This window comes from Galeopterus variegatus, unplaced genomic scaffold (assembly GCF_000696425.1).
Source record: "Galeopterus variegatus unplaced genomic scaffold, G_variegatus-3.0.2 Scaffold10813, whole genome shotgun sequence".
Lineage (NCBI taxonomy): Eukaryota > Metazoa > Chordata > Mammalia > Dermoptera > Cynocephalidae > Galeopterus > Galeopterus variegatus.
This window is the reverse complement of record NW_007736924.1, coordinates 7,968-28,110: the sequence shown is the minus strand read 5'-3', so window position 1 is coordinate 28,110 and position 20,143 is coordinate 7,968. Positions and strand designations below refer to the sequence as shown.

Here is a 20,143-nt window from a genome sequence, read left to right as displayed (position 1 = left end):
CACTAAAAGACAGCATCAAGAGTTGTAGTACAGCTAACATATAATTAGAAATCGGGATACCTTTATCACAGTGGTTCTCATCAGGGGTCATTCTGTCCCCCAGGGGCCACTTGGCAATGACATTTTGGGTGGCCACAACTGGGGTGGGGTGGGGACATGGTGTGCTACAGGCATCTAGTGGGTGGAGGACAGGAACACTACTCAACATCCTACAGTGTACAGGACAGTCACCCACAACATCTGGTCCAAAATGTCAATAGAGGTTGAGAAACCCTAATTTATATAACAAAAGAAAGGTAAGGGTTAAACTGTGCCACACAGTAGACTGCCCCTGGTCAGCACCTCCAAAGTTGGTCTCCATACTGACCCTAACTGAGGACAGCCACAATCGACGCAAACTTCATAATGCTGATATCCCAGTACACACCTTTTTGGCACTTTGGGGGTTACCATTACAGGAACATTGGGAATCTCTAGCTACATCTATTTTGTAACCCTGGTAATTAATTGGCCCTTTTGGGTTATGCTGACTTATTTTCATGTAATGACAAGTTATGTTCTTGAAAATAAATGAGGTATATATTGCCATGTTTAGATTATCCCTGAGTCACAGTAATGTTTAAAAGAATTAAACATTCTATTTGCAGTAGTGTAACAAATTTTAATTCAAAATAGACACTCTGAAAACAATAGGTAAAAAAAAAATAATAATAAAGTTCAACAAGCTCTCTCTTTGAATTTACAAGAGTATACTGACAATCACAGACCAGCTTCACAACTGCCTCAAAAACACACATTATAGCACTTACATGCAAGTATTACATTTTTAAAAAATCCATGTAACAATATTATATTTCCCAGAGGCTGTCACATCCTCCAAATACTTCTACCTAAAGATATGTTAGACAGGCTCCTCTGCTGTGCATCACCAGCAACAGTACTTACAGTCTAAGCTGGCTGGTCCCCATTACTGGTTCTGGTGCTTTAAGATATTCTATATTCCATGAAAAAAAAAAACATGAGGTTTTATCACCCAAAGGACGGTGATACAATAGAGATTCTCTAGCATTACACTGTCCCATTCATCGGACAAATGGGATATGGAAAGTCCATTCCCAATACTAATATGCTCACCTCTAGTACACTGTTGGAGACTCACTACACCAACCACAGAGACTAGATCTTAGTCTACTCGTTTCACCTTCTCTGCTGAACACATGTGTTTAAGTTTCAGTTAGTATCCAGACTCAGGGGCAAAAATTTCATTCCTGAATATCACGGTCCTTCCCTTCCAACTAGTTTATGAGCAGTCAGGAGAAGAGATTTTGTGTGTGTCTTTCCCATGTTTATTCTAAAGGCACTAAAGATTTATTGTCTTACCTTTGAGTGGAGAAATGACATCACAATATCAAAAGAGGGGAAAAGTTTAAACTGAAAAGTATTTCTGCACCTACAGAATTACTTCATTTGAAAAAGAACTCTTAATTTATGAGCTACATACCAGACTTCAGACTCGGTATATTTTTAACAAATGAAAGCATTTGGTTTTCTATTGAGTTATGACAAAACAAAACAATAAAACAGCTGTTAGGACAAACCTGAAAAAATGTAAATCAAAATTACAATCTAATAAGCAAATAGCTTACAAAGAAGAAATCAGCATAAATTAATGCAGTGCATCCTTAGGGAACCACATCCACCACTGGGATCTGTGCCCACATCTCCAAACAATTACCGTATCATTTGCTGCCACCTGAAAAGATAAGGGAGAAGGATGCCTTAACTTGCAGTTAATCAAGTATTCTGAAACATGCTGAAATTTCCTTAAATGAAAAAACAGATATAGATTTCAGGTTTTTATCATACGATACTGACACTACTGAGAAAAGGCATGCATGAAATATTAAAAGATTTAATTTACATGACAGAAAAAAATGAAAATAATAGTTACAAATCAAACTGCAAGAAACAATATCTGAAAGAACTGTTCACTTCCTTACACAGGAGTCTTTCTGAGCACCTGAAATAAATCTAAGAGCAGCATAAAGACCACTGAAATTGATTATTTCAACACAGTGAAGAAAATGACATTTTCTAAGTCTCAATTGAAAACACTATCACCTAGTACTTTACACTTGCTCATTTTTTTTTTTTACAAGTTTTGTGATTCATATTCAAAGTTCAATCTGTGTTTAACATTCTTAAGTTCAGACATATCAAAGCCTAAAAGTACAGAAGGCTTCTGATTTTTTATTGCTTTCATGCAAATATATCTTCTTTTTCCAAAAAATGAAGCCACATCAATTTTCCAAACCCATAAGAGTGAAGATAACAGTTCTATTTCCTTTTTACTAGGATATGGTCTCTTATGGAAATAATCTCTAAGAAACTGCTTTTTTTCTTCATAAGAACGGTCTTCATATTTCTTAGGATCTAATGCTAAAATGTGAAGAGCATCATCACTGGCCACTGGTCCCTCTGTCCTGCTTTCATTCCTCTGTCTTTTAAAAGGCATGACGTTGGTTACTTTTTCTGGACCTGGGGCTGCATCAGCACTTAGGATGAGAGGCTGTTCCTCCCCATCCCTCTGGTCTTCTGCCCCAAAGTGGCCATCAGGCAGCTTTCTCTTTACAGAAAAATTGGAATCATGTATCACTTCACCATTGACTAAAAGCAGTTCACTGTTGTCAATGAAATCAGGCTGGATTTGCAGGTCTGAGCTGCTGTCCTTAGGGGCACTTCTGCAACGCAGCAAGTGGACAGCGATGGCAGCCAGGGTCATGTTTCCAGTGTAAACCCCACAGCAGTGGATGCACTTGAAAGCAGGTGACTTCAGAATTGTATGGACTGTCGGCATGATGTGGTGCCTCTCCTTCAAATGAAGTTCATACGCTGCAGTTGTCACAAAGGTGCCAAAGCAAAAGGGGCAGGTCAGCACCTGTCTGCTGGTGCTTCCAGGTGTGCCCTCGGTCTGAGGCCTCACCTTGACGTACACTGGCACGAGTGACTTGGAGTGTATCCCAGCAAGTATCGCCAAGTAGACTTCCCGCTCCCCAAGCTCTTCCTTTGGCAATATGGTAATGAAATCAAGATGGGGAAATAGCAGATTGCCATTAGCATCAATATCTAATTGAAAGCCTTTGTTGCTATAATCCACAGGCAACCTCTTCTTCCCTCGGTGCACAGTCCTACTGTGCTCGGAAAGACCTTTGATATTATGGAAAGTACATGGACAGAACAGGCACCCCAAGCCATGCATCAGCAAGTGTTGGATAAGCTCCTCCTCTGAGACCAAGCACTTGCAAGAAAGACACCGAACTGTCTTCTCTCTCATCCACTTTAAAAATGGTGCACATGCTGCTAGTTTTTCAGGCTCAAGTTTTTCTCTGGACTTGGACTCACTGTGCTTATGAGCCACTTCCATATGAACCTGGTAGACGTTGGAAGGGAAGAGCTCGTTGCAAACTGGGCAGGTTTTCCACTGCTTGGCCTGTTTGAGCACCTGATTTGCATCTGCTGCCGGGCAAGAGGCCTGAACAAACACGCTCTGAGCAGCGTTCACCAGCACTGGAGGCACGGGCATGCCAGCCACTGAGCTGGCCATCTGTGCAGCTGCACCCGATGGCAGGAGCTGGACGGGCACCTGTGGGGGAGCAACAGTCGCAACGCCTCCGGCTGGCACAGGCAATGTGACAGACACTGGGGCCAGAGTGTAGGTTGGAATCCCATTCACTTGCTTCCCTGTAGGGATGAGCTGCCTGAGAATAGAGCCTGATGTTAAGAAAGTGGTGTTCTGCGAGGCTCCAGGTCTGACTGGCTGATTCATAGGCAGAATGCTGGTGCCAACAGGCTGGTTGAGCTGCAGGACCCCAGGCCTCACTGGCTGGCCCACAGGAAGAACCCCTGACACGATGGGCTGACCAAGCTGAAGAATGCCAGAATTCACACCCTGGTTCACAGGGACAACACTTGAGGAGACTGTCTGGTTGGGAGAAAGAAGCCCAGATGGGACCATCTGGCCAGCAGGAAGAACCCTCAACGGGACCGTCTGGCCAGGGGGCAGAACCCGTGATGGGGCTGTCTGGCCAACAGAGAGAACCCCTGACTGGACCATCTGGCCAGAAGGAAGAACCCCAGAAGTTGCAGTCTGTCCAGGGATAACCCCAGCAGGGGTCATCTGGCCTGCAGGAAGGACCCCTGACGGGACTGCCCGACTCACAGAAATCACCCCTGGTGAGACGGCCTGCAGAACCCCAGTGGTGACAGAGGGACTGACAGGAAGAACACCGGGCCCAACGGGTCTGTTTATGGGCCCAACAGGCTGTGTGAGGGGTAAAACCCCAGGGCGGACAGTCTGGTTTATGGGGAGGACGCCAGTCCCAACAGACTTATTTACAGGCCCAACTGGCTGATTCAAGGGGAGCACGGGAGGATTCCCCGACTGATTAAGTGAGACCCCATGAGAAAGAAAGACAGGCTGCGGAGCTGAGGACTGCACAGGGAGGTTGCTCTGGCCCACTGGCAGAGCACTAGGGACAAGAGTCACGTGGGACTGGGCAACAGCAGGTGGAGAGTGGGTGAGGCTCCCCGCAGTGCCCGGGGCCACAGTCACAGGTGGCACCATGGCTGGGCTTGAAGTGCTCTGCGGCAAGGAGAGATGAAAGCATGAGGGCGGGGCTGGGTTGCCTGGAGCACTGTTGTTGGTTGGAATGGCCAAACGTGCCGCTGGTTTTGGAGCAATATGCATTTGCTTCAAAAATCCACTCCTCTTAATATGTTCTGAAATCACAGATCTAAGCTTATTCTCCAAATCCCTGTGAATGTCCGATGTCAAAATGTGATACATTAAAGCATCCTGGCTGCTAGCATTGGCGTTGCACTTTTTACAATAATATTTGTCAGATGATGGGATTTTCTCCATAGAAAGAATATCATTAGTTTTTGCTTGCTCACCCACTTCCTCAGTTCGCAGGCCAAAGTAGGAGTTAATTAAGTAGTGAAAATGGGCTACCAGCACGTGCTTCTTCATGCTGTAGTATAAAGTGTTCGAAAAGTTACATTTTAAACATGTAAAACTTATCACATCACTCCTAGATGACTTAGTTTCACCTAAAATATTCACTGTGTAGTTCTGGACTTTCCGAACAGGTGCATGGAACATTCTAAAGTGCTTTCCCACAACTTTGGGTTGAGATGCAAACACACAGTTTGGGCAAGGGATCACCAGCTCTTGGTCAATTTCATCTTCATGGTAACGATGTAAATGACTTTTGAATGAAGTAAGAACCTTTGTGGAGTATTTACAGAGGCTACAACAGTATGGCTTTGTTCGATATCTCTGTTAAAAGAAAAGAAAGCCAAGCATAGTTTAATAAAACTGTCATAAGCTACACCAATTCTTTTTATTCTAATGTGCTAGATACTTTAACACTACCACTCCTTAAGGAACAATGTTTTTTTCCAAGCCAGGGGTTGGTGAGCTTTTTCTATAAACGGATAGTCAATCAATATTTCAGGCTTGTGGGCATACAACACAGTCTCTGTGGCAACTACACAGGCTGCCAATGTAGTACAAATGTACCCACAAATGATACATGGTTTATGGGCACAGCTGTGTTCCAATAAGACTTTATTTATGGACACCAATTCGAATTTCATATAATTTTCCACATGTATTCTTTTTGTCTTTTCTTGTTTGGCAGCTGGCCAGTACAGGGATCAAACCCTGGCCTGTGGTGTTATCAGCACCACATTCTAACCAACTGAGCTAACCACCCAGCCCTTCTTTTTCTTAAACATTTAAAAACCTAACCACTATTCTCAGATCTTGGCCTATACAAACACAGGATTTGGCCTGCAACTTGCAGTTTTCTGGGCCCTATTCTAAGCCATCCACCAAAACCACAAATCTCATTACTCAGTCCTGTACTTTGAATTAAGTGCATCGATTAAAGTGAACCCAGTTAATTTTCTGCAACAGCACGTGGTTTTCTCCCCTTCTTTCCCCATTTCTCTTAGTTCCAATGTTATTTTTACTCCAAATTCTAGAAGTTCTGGAATTTATCTACAACTAACATAGCTATCCAATTGTTAACCCTGTCATCACTATCTTTCAATCTCCCCCATGCCTAGTGAAGGCAGGACCCACATGGGCAGGGCTGGCAGATGCAGGCACTCAGTAAACCATCTGATGAACAGAGATGAGTGACTGTGCCTAAACTCAGGCTGTGAATGATCCTGAAGTAAGGTTAAAGCCACAGAACACAGCACTGACCATACGGAATTCCCACTGAAGGCACATTTGGGGGAATTCAACAAGCTTAGGGCCTAGGAACAGACGTTTATACAACGGCTGGCTGACTGAGGAGCACTAATCTCACATCCAGTAAAACCTGCTGGTTTGTGAAGTCTCTGCTTTCATCAGGCTTGAGATCCTAGACCTGACCTTCCCCTAGTTGCACAGATGAGGAATCTAAGACCTGGACAGATTGAACACTTCATCCAAGGCCCACAGTCTGCTGTGGCACTATCACAATTACCAAGAGTAAATTCCCATCATTTCCTAGATCTGTGTTCTTATGGTCACTCTCATACACACATACACATATATTCCCATTCTTCAAGATTCTGTCATCCTATCCCTCTTCTATTCATGCTTTCCTCTTGATTCACAGGTCAGAAGTTACCCAAACGCATTCAACATCATGTTACTGTCGTTCTCAGCAGTTAGCAAAATCCCAGGTTCTGGTATTTCTGGTAGGATCTACAATAAACCCAGGGCAATAGCCACAACCCCAGACCACAGACAAAACAAACAAACAAACAAACAAAAACCCCAATAAAACCTTATTTCACTGATTCTAAGTGATATTTATTCATATTTTTTTTCCTTTTTGTCTTTTTTCGTGACCGGCAACGGATTGCAACCCTCAGTGTCGCGCCCGTACCGGACTGGGACGGGCAACAGGATCGCAACCCTCGGTGTTGCGCCCGCACCTCGCTCAGCCAGTGAGCAGCCGGTCTGTATGTGGGATCCGAACCCTCGGCGGGAGCGCCGCCGCACTCCCAAATGGCGCACTGTAGCAGTGCGCCACCGGGCCGGCCCCATTCATATTTTAACATGTCTGAAATCTGAATGTACCTTACAACTTTAACATGTCTGAAATCTGAATGTACCTTAATGGTTCACAGCACAATACAGTTTAAGTGAAGTATCATAGATTAGTGGTTCATCAAAATGGTGCATCTTACACTCAATGAAATGCAGTAGTAAAAAAGCATATACCCAATGAAAATTACACTCAGTGAAAGAAACGACAAAGCTTACTAACAACTGCATGTATCTGTTAGTACTGAATAAATCTTTGGGTTAAATGAAGATTTCTTAAGTGACACTGTAAACATGCTCTATACAAGAAAAAATGACAAACTGAAAATGTTAAGCAACACATGACTGAAAATAAGAAAGCTTCCGCTCTTTGAAAGACACTTAAAATAAAGAGACTAGGTCACAGGCTAAGAGACTATTTGCAAACCACGTATCTAATAAAGAACTTGTGTTCTTACCTATCTAATAAAGAATATGGGTTATGGACACTTTCAAATCTCAGTAAGAGAATAATCCCATTTTTAGAAAATGGGCTAAAGATTTCAACACTTTACCAAAGAAGATATCTGGATGCCAAATAAACACATCAAAACATGCTCAACATCATTAGGCACTAGCAAAATGCCAATTAAAACCAAAGGAGATACTACGACACACCTATTAATGGGAAACCAACAGGTAAATCAATAAATACAATAACCCTGACAACGTGAATCTGGCAAGGGTGCAAGAGCAAGCACAGCCCTCACACTGCTGTGGGAAGCAAAAGGGTGCAGCCACTTTGGAAAACAGTGTGGCAGTTCTTATAAAGACAAATATGTACTTATTTACCATACAACTGAGCAATCCCACTCCAAGGCATTTACCCAAGAGACATGAAATACATGTTCAAACAAAACATGTTAAAGTTCTAGGACAGTGACCAACCAGAAACAATTTGTGTGTGAGATGTCAGCTCATTGGTAATTGAGGAAAACATAACTGAAGAGAGAAGTAGTCACAGTACTGAGTGCTACTAGAAAGCCTGTCCCCCAGAGAGTGAGTTGTCTCTCCATCGAGCCTAAGTGTTGCTTCTTCAAGACCCTCCCCCCCACATGCATACTAATTAACTCTATTACCTCAGATCACCTTAGCATGTCTCTCAGGCCTCAAAACCTGAGGAAGTCTCACTTGTTTCTCTGAGCCACTGAGGACCTCAAGGTAGTATAAAAGTCACACAATCCAGCATGATTATGCAACTTTCCTAAATCCTATGTCCACAGGACTGGCCAGTTAGCTCAGCTGCTTAGGGCATGGTGCTGATAACACCAAGGTCAAGGCTTCACTCCCTGTACCAGCCAGCCGCCAAAAATAAATTGAAAATAAACAGAGAAATCCTATGTCCCCAGAGACAAATTAGAGTAGGAAGACTACCCTATGAACAAAAATACTCAAACTAGCAGACACCAGAGTCTCTAACACTACAGGCAAGTGTTTTTTCTTTTTTCTGAATATGGTATCTGTCTAATACAGTTGTGTTGCTTAACAGCGCTTAATGTTCTGAGAAACGCATCATTAGGTGATCTCATTTCTGTGCAAACATCATAGGATGTACTTACACGCACCTAGATGGTATAGCCTACTAGACAAGCTAGGCTATATGATACAGCCTATGGCTCCTATGCTACAAACCTATATAGCATGTTATTGTACTGAATACTGTAGGCAACTGTAACACAGAGATAAATATTTGTATATCTAAATGTAGAAAAGGTAGAGTAAAAATACGGTAAAAAAGAAAAAATGGTACACCTATATATGGCACTAACCATGAATGGAGCTTGCAGGACTAGAAGTTGCTCTGGATGAGTCAGTGAAAGACTGAGTGAATGGAAGGCCTAGGACAGTACGGTACACTACTGTACACTTTACAGACATTGTATACTTAGGCTGCACTAAATTTATTAAAAATAATAAATAACCTCAGCTCACTGTAATGTTTCATGGATTTTAAATTTTTTCAACTTTTCACACTTTTGTAAGAACACTTAGCTTAAAACATAAGCACATCATACAGCTGTACAAGAATATTCTATATCCTTATTCAATAAGCTTTCTTTTTTTTAAAGATTTTTTAATCTTTAATTTTTGTTTTTACTTTTTAAGTTTTTGTTAAAAACTAAGACAGAAACATGCATAGTAGCCTAGGCCTACGCAGGATCAGGACCATCCACCTCTACACCTTATCCCACTGTAGTCTTCAGGGGCAGTAACACACATGGAGCTATTGCCTCCTGTGGTGAAATGCCTCCCTGTGGAACGCTTCCTGATGGACCCACCCGAGGTAGTGTCACTCTTTTCAGAAATATGTCCATGGTGGTCTGCTTGGTTTCTTTTTTTCATCATAGATTTGCTTATTAACAAATAATGAACCATGAACCTTCCTCTCTATTAATAAAAACCTTTAAGTGTTGGGGGTCCATGTTTCCAAATGTTTTAAAGAGCTTGTGGAGGTCTGAAAAGCTTCTGCTATACCTTTTGCTGTGAATTTTCTTAGGTGGTGGTGTTCTTTTTCTTTTCCTGCAGATTCCCGTTCTCTTGCCTCTTCTTCTGCTATATGTTCCTGCTCCAGTTCCAACAACTCATTAGTCAATTCCTCAGGAACCACCTCAAGGAGCTCCTCAATGTCTTCCTCATCTGCACCCTGGTCAAAGTTCACCATCTCAACCACAGCCTTGTTGATTTTTGCAGCCTCCCCATCCTTGGCAAATCCTGTGAGGTCATGGATGGACCTCTTAAGTGTCTTCTTCCAGATGCCATTCATACACTTCTTGTGACATCACCCTAAGCCCAGGCAAGGTTTTTGATGCAGCCATAGATGTTCCAGAATTGCATCAGTGTACTCCTCAGTTGCAACAGTGGCCTGGGCAAAATACCCCCCTCAGGAGCTAGGCCCTAAATACTGCTATTACTCCTTGACCCATTGGTTACATCAAAGAGGTGGTATTTGGAGAGAGAAATACCACTTTGTTATTAGGATGAAGATCACCAATAAAAGGAAGATGTCAGAGGCATTATCAATAAGCAAAATCATGAAAGGTATTTTATTCTTCAAATAGTACTTCTCCGTTTTGCTGGTAGAGCAGTTCAGGAGGGCATCCTGAAAGAGGAGCTGGGTCACCCACAACTTCCCACCACTCCTGCAGTGCACTGGCCGTGTGCACTACTGATATGCTTGAAGGCCCTGGGGCTCTCCCTGTGCCAGATCACAAAGAGTTTCAGTGGGTAGCCTGCAACACTGTCCCCAAGCAAGACTGTTAAACTGTCCTTAAAAGCCTTGAAAACTGGCATTGATTTGGCCCCCTTATCGACAAAGTTCTTTCAGGCATCTGATTCCAAAATAGGGAGGTTTCATCCATACTGAAGATTTGCTCTGGCAAGCAATTTTCCTCCATAATCAGTTTATCATTGTAGCTGAGTCCAGCCTTTTAACATCACAAACATTTTGCTGCCAGGATCATCATGGTTCTGAGAGGGATAGGTTTCTGTGTCTGTCTTCAATCCAGATCATTAGAAGTTTCTCCATATCTGATATAGGCTTTACTCGAATGTGTGTTACTCTAGCTGTGTTCAATGATGCAGTTTCCATCACTTTGTTCTTGTTCTTCTAGATTGTAGCGATGGTAGAATGGGACACGCCTGACGACTGGTGGGCAATAACCATCACTGACTTTCTACCTTCGAAGTCCTTAACCACTTTTAATTTCACTTCCAGGTCAATCACTCGACATGGTCTCTTACTGGCAACATTAGCAGTGGATTTTGTATGCTTAAAGGGGCGATGATGAACAAAACAAACGTAGGTCAAGCACAAGAGAAAATGATGCACTCAAGGGATGCAGGGTAAACACAGGACGTGTGAGGTTGCTGCTAGCATAACATGGTATGCTTTTTTACAGTAAACTCTTTTTTATTAAGTAGAAGGAGCAGATTCTAAAATAATGATAAGTAGTATAGTAAACACATGAACGAGTAACAGTCACTTATTATCAAGTATTATATGCTGTACATAACTATCTGCTAGACCTTTATTTTTTATTGTGCATGTTTATGGGGTACAGTTTGTTGTTTCAATACATGTACATATTATATAATGATCTAATCAGAATAGTTAGCATGTCTATCACCTGAACATTTATCATCTCTTTGTGGTTATAGTATTCAAGATAACTCTTTTCTGGCTCTCTTGAAATATACACTACTAGCTACTGTCACCCTAGAGCACCAGAACTTACTCATCCTGTTTGACTGTAACTCTGTACCAGTTCACCAACATTTCCCCAGCCTCCCTGCCCCCTCCTTTTCCATTCCTCTGTTAACCACTATTCTACTCTCTATTTCTCTCATTTTTCCCTCTCTTTTTATTTTTCTTAATTGGCCTCTGATAATTGTATACATTTACGGAGTACAATATGAAATTTGGGTACATTCATACTGTGTGCAATGATCATATTAGAGCGATTAGTATATCCATCACCTCAAACATTTGTCACTTCTTTGTATCAGGAACATTCAACATCATCTCAACAAGCTACCCAAAGATACAAAGTACTTTGTTATTAACTGTATAAAACCGTAGATCCTATTCTTCCTATCTCTCTATTATTCTGTATCCACTAACCACCTTCTCCCTACCCCCTCCCCTTACCAGTCCCTAGTAACCACTATTCTACTCTCTACTTTTATGAGATCAATTTTTTTTTTTAGCTGCCACATAAGTGAGAACATTCTTTCTGTGCCTGGCTTATTTTACTTAACATAATTTTCTCCAAGCTCATCCATGTTGTTGCAAATGGCAGAATTTCATTCATTTTATGGCTGAGTAGTATTTCATTGTATATACATACCAAGTTTTCTTTAATCCATCATCTGTTGAAGAACATTTATTTTGGTCCCAACTGTTGGGTACTGTAAACAGAGCTGCAGTAAACATGGAGTGCAGATGTCCCTTCAAGTTGTTGATTTCCATTGAGTTTATACCCAGAAGTGGGATTGCTGGATCGTATGGTAGCTCCATCTGTACTTGTCTGAGAAATCTGCACACTGTTTTTCACAGTGGCTGTACTAATTTACATTCCCACCAACAATGTAGGATAGGGTCCTTTTTCTCTGCATCCTCACCACCCTTCGTTATTTTCTGTCTTTTTGATAACGGCCATTCTAATTGGGGTGAGATGATATCTCAATGTAGTTTTGATTTGTATTTCTCTGATGATTAGTGATGTTCAGCATTTTTTCATGTCTGTTGGCCATTTGTACATCCTCTTTCAATAATGTCTATTCACTTTCTTTGCCCATTTTTTAATCAGATTATTTTTTTACTGTTGAGTTGTTTGAGCTCTTTGTAATTCTGGATATTAATCCCTTGTCAGATGCACGGTTCACAAATATTTTCTCCCATTCTACAGGTTGTCTTTTCACTGATGATTGCTTCCTTTGCACTGCAGAAGCTGTTTAGTTGGATATAATCCCATTTGTTTATTTTTGCTTTTGTTCCCTGTGCTTCTGAAGTATTATTCATAAAATCTTGGCCTAGACCTATGTCCTGAAGTGTTTCCCCTATAATTTCTTTTAGAAGTTTTATAGTTTCAGGGTTTTAATCCACTTTGAGTTGATTTTGGTGTATAGTGAGATACAGGGGTCTAGTTTCATTCTTCTGTATATGGATCTCCAATTTTCCCATCACCATTTATTAAAGAGACTGTGCTTTTCCCCAATGTATGATCTTGGTTCCTTTATCAAAAATCAATTAGCTGTAGGTTCATGAATTTATTCCTGAATTCCCTATTCTGTTCCATTGGTCCAGGTGTCTGTTTTTGTGCCAGTACCATGCTGTTTTGATTACTAGAGCTTTGTAGTATATTTTGAAATCAGGAAGTATGATATACCTCACTTTGTTGTTTTTGCTCAGGACTGCTTTGGCTATTTGGAGTCTCTTGTTCCATACAAATTTTTGAATTGTTTTTTCTACTTCTGTGAAATATGCCATTGGTAGTTTGATAGGGATTGCATTGAATCTGCAGATCACTTTAAGCAATATGGTCATTTTGATAAGACTGATTCTTCCAAACCATGAGCATGGAATGTCTTTCCATTTTGTTGTGTTTTCTTTAATTTCTTTAATCACTGTTTTACAGTTTTCATTGTAGAGATTTCCCACTTCTTTAGTTAAATTTACTCCTAGGTATATTTTTTGTTGTTACTATTATAAACGGGACAGCTTTCCTGATTTCTTTTTCAGTAAGTTCATTGCTGGTGTATCGACATGCTACTGATTTTTGTAATGTTGATTTTGTATCCTGCAACTTTACTGAATTCATTTATCAGGTCTAGGAGTTTTTTGGCAGAGTCTAGGTTTCTCTCTATATAAAATCATGTCATCTACAAACAGCAACAACTTGACTTCCTCCTTTCCAATTTGGATGCCCTTTATTTCTTTCTCTTGCATAATCGCTCTGGGTAGGACTTCCAGAACAACATTGAACAGATGTGGTGAGAGCATGCATCCTTGTCCTATTCCAGTTCTTAGGGGAAAAGCTGAAAGCAGTATGATGTAAGCTGTGGGTCTGTCATGTACTGCCTTTATAGTATTAAGATACTTTCCTTTCCCACCTAACTTGCTGAGAGTCTTTATCATGAAGGATGAATTTTATCAAATGCTTTTTTTGCATCTATTGAGATGATCATATGGTTTTTTTCTTTCATTCTGCTGTGATGTATCACATTTATTGATTTGGGTATGTTCAACAATCCTTGCATCCCTGGGATAAACCCCCTTGGTCACAATGTGTAATCTTTTTGTCATGCTGTTGGATGTGATTTGATAGAATTTTATTAAGGATTTTTGCATCGATATTCATCAGAGATATTGGCCTGTAGTTTTCTTGTTTCATTGCATCCTCACCTGGTTTGGGTATCAGGATAATATAGGTCTCATTGTAGGAATTTGGAAGAATTCCATCCACTTTAATTTTCTGAAATAGTTTAACAAGTATTGGTATTGGTGCTTCCTTAAATGTTCGGCAGAATTCAGCAGTAAAGTCATCTGGTCCTGGGATTTTGTTGGAGACTTTTTATTACTGATTCAATCTCATTACTTGTTATTGTTCTACTTAGGTTTTCTATTTCTTCTTGGTTCAATCTTGGTAGGTCATATTTGTCCAGGAATTGATCCATTTCCTTTAAGTTTTCACATTTATTGGCATATAGGTGTTCATAGTATTCTCTGATGATCCTTTGTATTTCAGAGCTATCTATTGTAATGTTTCCATTTGCATTTCTGATTTGATTTGGGTCTTTTTTTTTTCTCATTCTGGCTAATGGTTTGTTGATTTTGTTTATATTTTCAAAGAACAAATTTTTCATTTGATTAATCTTTAGTATTGTACTTTTTGACTTCAATTTCATTTATTTCTGCTCTGATTTTTATTAATTCATTTCTTCTACTTATTTTGAGTTTAGTTTGTTCTTGTTTTTCTAGTTCCTTGAGGAGCATTGTTAGACTATTTGAAATCTTTTTTTATTTTTATTTTTGATGTAGGTGTTGATTACTACAAACTTTCCTCTTTATACTGCCTTGGCTGTATCCCATAGGTTTTGGTATGCTGTGTTTTCTGTCTTCATTAGTTTCAAGAAATTTTATTTCCTTCTTAATCTCTTCCTTGATCCATTTTATCATTGAAGAGCATGTTGCTTAACTTCCATGAATCTGTGTAGTTTCACAAGTTCCTTGTTATTGATTTCTAGTTTTTTTCTATTATGGTCAGAACAGATACCTAATATGATTTCAATCTTTTGAATTTGTTGACTTATTTTGTGGCCTAACATATAGTCAATTCTGGAGAATATTCCATGTGCTGATGAAAAGAATGCATATTCTGCAGCTGTTGGATGAAATGCTTTGTGTATGTCTTTTAGGTCCATCTAGTCATGATGCCATTTGAATCTGATGTTTCCTTGTTGATTTTCTCACTCAACAATCTGTCCAATGTTGAAAGTGGGGTGTTAAAAGTCCCCAACTATGATTGTGTTGGTTTCTACGTGTCCCTTTAGATCTGATATTTACTTTATATATCTGGGTGCTCTGGTGTTGGGTGCTTATATATATTTATAATTGTTATATCCTCTTGCTGTACTGATCCCTTTATCATTATATAGTGCCCTTCTTTGTCTCTTACTACAGATTTTGATTTAAAGCTTGTTTTATCTGATGTAAGTATAGCTTCTCTTGCTTGCTTTTGTTTTACGTTTGCATGGAATACCCTTTTCTATCCGTTCAGTCCATATGCCTCTTTGCAGGTAAGGTGTGTTTCTTGTAGGCAGCATATGGATGGGTCACTTATTTTATCCATTCAGCCAGTCTATGTCTTTTGATTGGGAAATTTAATCCATTTACATTCAAGGTTATTACTGATAAGTGAGGTCTTACTCCTGTCATTTTGTTCGTTGTTTTGATTGTTTTGTGTATCCTTTGTTCCTTTCTTTCTCTCTTATTGTTTATGTTTGTGGTTTGGTGATCTTCTGTATTTATAAGGTTTGATTCCTTTCTCTTTCTAATTCGCATATGTACTCTACCTGTAAGTTTTTGAGTTTCAGTATTTTCAAGACAATTGTTATTTTTCTCCAGATGTAGGACTCCCCTAAGCATTTCTTGTAAGGCCAGTCTGGTGGTGATGAATTCTCTTAATTTTTGCTTGTCTGAGAAAGATTTTATTTCTCCTTTATTTCTGAAGGATAGCTTTGCTGGGTATAATATTCTTTACTGGCAGTTTTTTCTTTCAGTACTTTGAATATTCATCCCACTCTCTCCTGGCCTGTAGGGTTTCTGCTGAGAAGTCAACTGTTAGACTAATAAGGATTCCCTTACAAATGACTTGATGTTTTTCTCTTGTTGTTTTTATAATTTTCTCTTTGCCTTAACTTTGGATAGTTACAATGGATAGTGTCTTGGAGATGACCTATATGGGTTGAATCTATTTGTGGACCTTTGAGCTTCCTGAATTTGGAAGTCTGCATTTTTCCCAAGACTAGAGAAGTTTTCAGCTATTATTTCTTTAAATAGGTTTTCAATTCCTTTTTTAAAGGAATCTGCTCAGCTGTTCCTGGGCAGTAGGTGGGGCTGCTAGGCAGGCCTGCAGTGAGGGAGCTCATCCAGCCACTTCTGGGAACATTGGCAAGGCCTCTTGGCAGGAGTGTTCTCTGGGAGGGCACAGATACACTTTATTTCCATTAACCCGAGGGCGTATTTGTTATGATAGAGACCTGTGAGCTGTTTTTCCAGGTTAGGGGATCAGGCACACACAACTCAGTCAATTGGAGGAGTTAGGGTATAGGGGGAGAAAAGGGGGAGTGGTCCACCTGAGGAGGGCCTGCCTGTCTGATCGCTGGCCAGGGACCTGAGGGATGCATCAGTTCAGCATGACAAGGGTTAACTTCCCAGACTATGGAACTAGAGTCACAGGCTGCTATGAGCCCACACTTTGAGCCACCAGGATCAAAGTGTTGTAGCCTCTCGTGTGAGTGTGCAGGGAGGATGGCAAAGCTTTAAGGCTGGGGAAGCACCAGGGCAGGGCAGATTCTTGGCAAGGACTCTGGTTTCAAGATGGCACTGTCCTGCAATCAGCATGGGTCATGAAGGTGGGTGGTGGGGAGTGCATAGTTTGTGCTGCCATTCTAGAGTGATGCAGTGTGTGTATTCTAGGCCATTCCCCACACTTGGCTCCAGGGTTGTCCTGCCAAAGGATCTGACAGCCTCTGTGATGAGGATCAGGGTTGGTGGGGGTCCTCTGCTTACCTTTTCACTGCAAGGGAAAATTTCTCCTGTGCCAATCCCAGTATCGGAGATGTGGCAGCTGAGGCCATGTGCCTCTCTCTCCTCTCTATGCTGCCATCTTGGGCTTTCATGCTCCACAGGGATCTCACCAGTCTCCTGCTGTACTCCCATACTCTCCCACAGACACTCCCATTGATATTTAGCTGTGTTAGTTGTTCTGGTCCATTTCTGTGGGAGGGAAATGACCTGGGCACCTCATGCCCTTCCTCTTGTGCCTGTGCTAGACTTTTACACAACTGGCAGTGTAGTAGGCTTGTTTATACCAGTGTCACCACAAACACGAGTAATGTGCTGTGCTTCAACATTATGGTGGCTACAATGTTACTGGTGGTAAGAATTTTCAGCTCCATTATCATCTTATGGGACCACCATCATGTATGCAGTCCATCATTGATCAGAACCTCATTATGCAGTGCATGAGCATAAATTCAATCTCTAGTATTTAAGATTATTAGTTAACATTTAATGCCTAGGCCCTATTCATCCTTATTAACAACATAAACTCCTTGAGGAAAAGAACCCTAACTTTTACCTTTTTGTATCAGGCACCCAAAAACTGTTACCTGCTTTGTAACAGGAATTCAAAATATGTTCCTAGATGAAAGGTATGTACTTATATGTACTACATCTTACATTATAGGATATTTTAAGAATTTGGGTGAGAAAAATAAATAAGGCCTAAGATTCATTAAGTCACAATCTTCAAAATGAGGCCCAAGAGCTGTGCTGAAAAGGAGACTAAATCACAGTGATTTCAAGGAAGCCTGTGCCTGAGTGTGGACATGGAGGATCAGGTCCAAGAGGGCAAGAGCTTGAGAAGTGAGACTTGAGGAGGAAGGGTTGACAACAGAAATCTCTTTAAGAAATACTGACAAAACAACCATCAACTAATTATAGGAATTTTTTTTAAAGCCAGAATTCCCTAGGTCAGCATGACTTAGACAATCAGAAGTTGGAGGTGGGGAGGATGTGCTGGGTTTGACACTGATGAAGGTGCTAGCAGATAGTGAGGGGAAAGGTCTCCCAGAAGAAAACACTTCAATAAGGAAAACTGAGTATATGTCACACGTTTTAGCTTGAATTTGTTTAAATCTGAGGTGTTAGATTATTAAAATTATTGTTCTTTGGTCTGGCTGGTTAGCTCAATTGGTTAGAGTGCAGCCTTGTAACATCAAGGTCATGGGTTCAGATCCCCATACTACCCTGCCACCAAAAAAAAAAAAAAGAGAGAGAAAAGAAAAAAGTTCCTTGATTCAAAAGCCTACATTTTTATTTTAGTTTCTAAAACCAGGATGTATGTTCACTGTGTACACTTAATGTCGTGGCATTTTTTTTTTTTTACTCAGAATCATTAAACCAAAGGTCTTTCTTATACCAGTGGCATCTTATATAATCAAAAAATAGCTTCACTGCATCACAGTATCAACCCTGTATGCAGAAAACTCCCAAAGCATCAATAAGCCTATATCACCAAACACTGAACTTTGTTTTCTTTCTACCTCCCTGAATGGTTATAGTATGCCTCCTCCCCATTCATTCACCTGCAACTCCAATACCTGTGATGTTCCTTAGACTAAATTTACACTTATCCCTAACTTGAGGAAATACGAAAATCAAATACAAAAATACATACCACTTTCTTTCCAGAAGATTCCCAAAGAGAAACATCTCCCCATGATGTGTTATAAAAGTACTTCTCTCCTGGATCGAAGCCTTTAAGGTCCTTTTAAAAAGGAAGAAAAAAGGGAGATCATTATGCAAATTCAGAAAACAAAGTAGTATTTAATTAGAACCTGAGAAATTACTTGGCTCTTAAGAAATCTACATGGAAAAAGAGAAATGAAAGTAAAGCCTTCAGGAAATTTGGACAGAGTACCCAAGAAAAAGGTTAAAATACCCAAGTTAAAATTATAGTTTTATAAGAAATAAATGGGTGAGACCTCCCAACAAATAATTATCTACATTTTACATATGTAGGCAGAGCCTATCTGTCTTTCAGGGTACACATTTAAACAAAGATCTACAACATGTAGAGGGTTTTTTCTCAGATAAAACAAGCGGTTTTTCACTCAAAGAGTTACACTTGCTACAGTGAAAAACTTAGGCAAAAGACCTATGGTGTAGAAAAGGGTGTGAGGAAAACCTCATAACTGCTGGGAAGAAATAAGCTAAAGGAGGCAGCAGTTCAAGAAACATTGTGTGTGATGGAGACTCTAGCCGGGTGAAGAGAAACAGGTCCCAGAAAAGGGTCAAGAGGCAAGAACAGCACATGAAGTAGGGCTTTCCCCCAGAGCCACATGCTGAGAGCAAAGGTACCAGCAAGTGCTGACTTCCAAAGACTGCTGGCAAAAGGTGGTATTGTGGACTGAATTGTGTCCCCCCAAAGTTTAATGTGTTGGAGGCTTGGTCCCCACTGTGACAGTGTTAAGAAGGTGGGAAATCCTACTGTGGTAACTGAAAGGTGGGACCTTGAAGAGGTGATTAGATTGTGAGTACTGTGCCCCCATGAATGGATTGATCAATGGATTAATCATTCTTGGAATAATTGGAGTGGTTCCAGTGGCTTTAAAAGGAGAGTGAGTGAGAAGGTTAGTCTTTCTCTCTGCTCCACCATCTGCCATGTGAGACCCTGTAGTCACTTCACCAGATGTGCTCCCTGGACTGTGGCCTTCCCAGCCTCTGAAACTGTAACCAATAAATTACTGTTTCTTTATAAATTACCCAGTTTCAGGTATTTCTGTTATAAGCAACAGAAACAGACTATACAGGTAGGGAAGGGAGAAGGGAGGGGAAGGAATTTGTCACCTTTGCATATGGATGAGACTGACCTAAGACAAAATGATTATGAGCTTTTATGGAGAGGTGGTGAAGAAAGTAATCTGCCTCACTGTTTTGTAATCAACACGTGCCTTGTAATCAACAAGATTCAATAGTCAAATATTTACTGTCCTACTCTGGGGACACAACCATAAATAAGATAAACACGATCCCAACCACACGGTTTTTCACAGTTGAGAAAGACAGATGGCTTAGAAAAAAATTTCACAGCACATACTGCCTTCTGGTGATAAGTGCTATGAAGAACTATTTTGGAGTGACGGAGTATAAAGTGGGGAGCTCTAACCATGTCTGCCTGACCTGAACATGACCAGGAGTCAGCAAGG

The 20,143-nt window shown here is 40.6% G+C and overlaps 1 protein-coding gene across 1 annotated transcript; it reads right to left on the bottom strand.

Moving 5' to 3' along the window:
- Nucleotides 1-646: 646 nt before the first annotated feature.
- ADNP2 (ADNP homeobox 2) lies at nt 647-18,702 on the bottom strand (the record flags this gene model as incomplete). Its single annotated transcript, XM_008594450.1, has 2 exons — nt 647-5,338; nt 18,613-18,702. Coding segments are annotated over 2 exons (3,276 nt in total), but the record flags the coding sequence as incomplete, so codon positions are not given.
- Between the last annotated feature and the right edge of the window lie 1,441 nt (nt 18,703-20,143).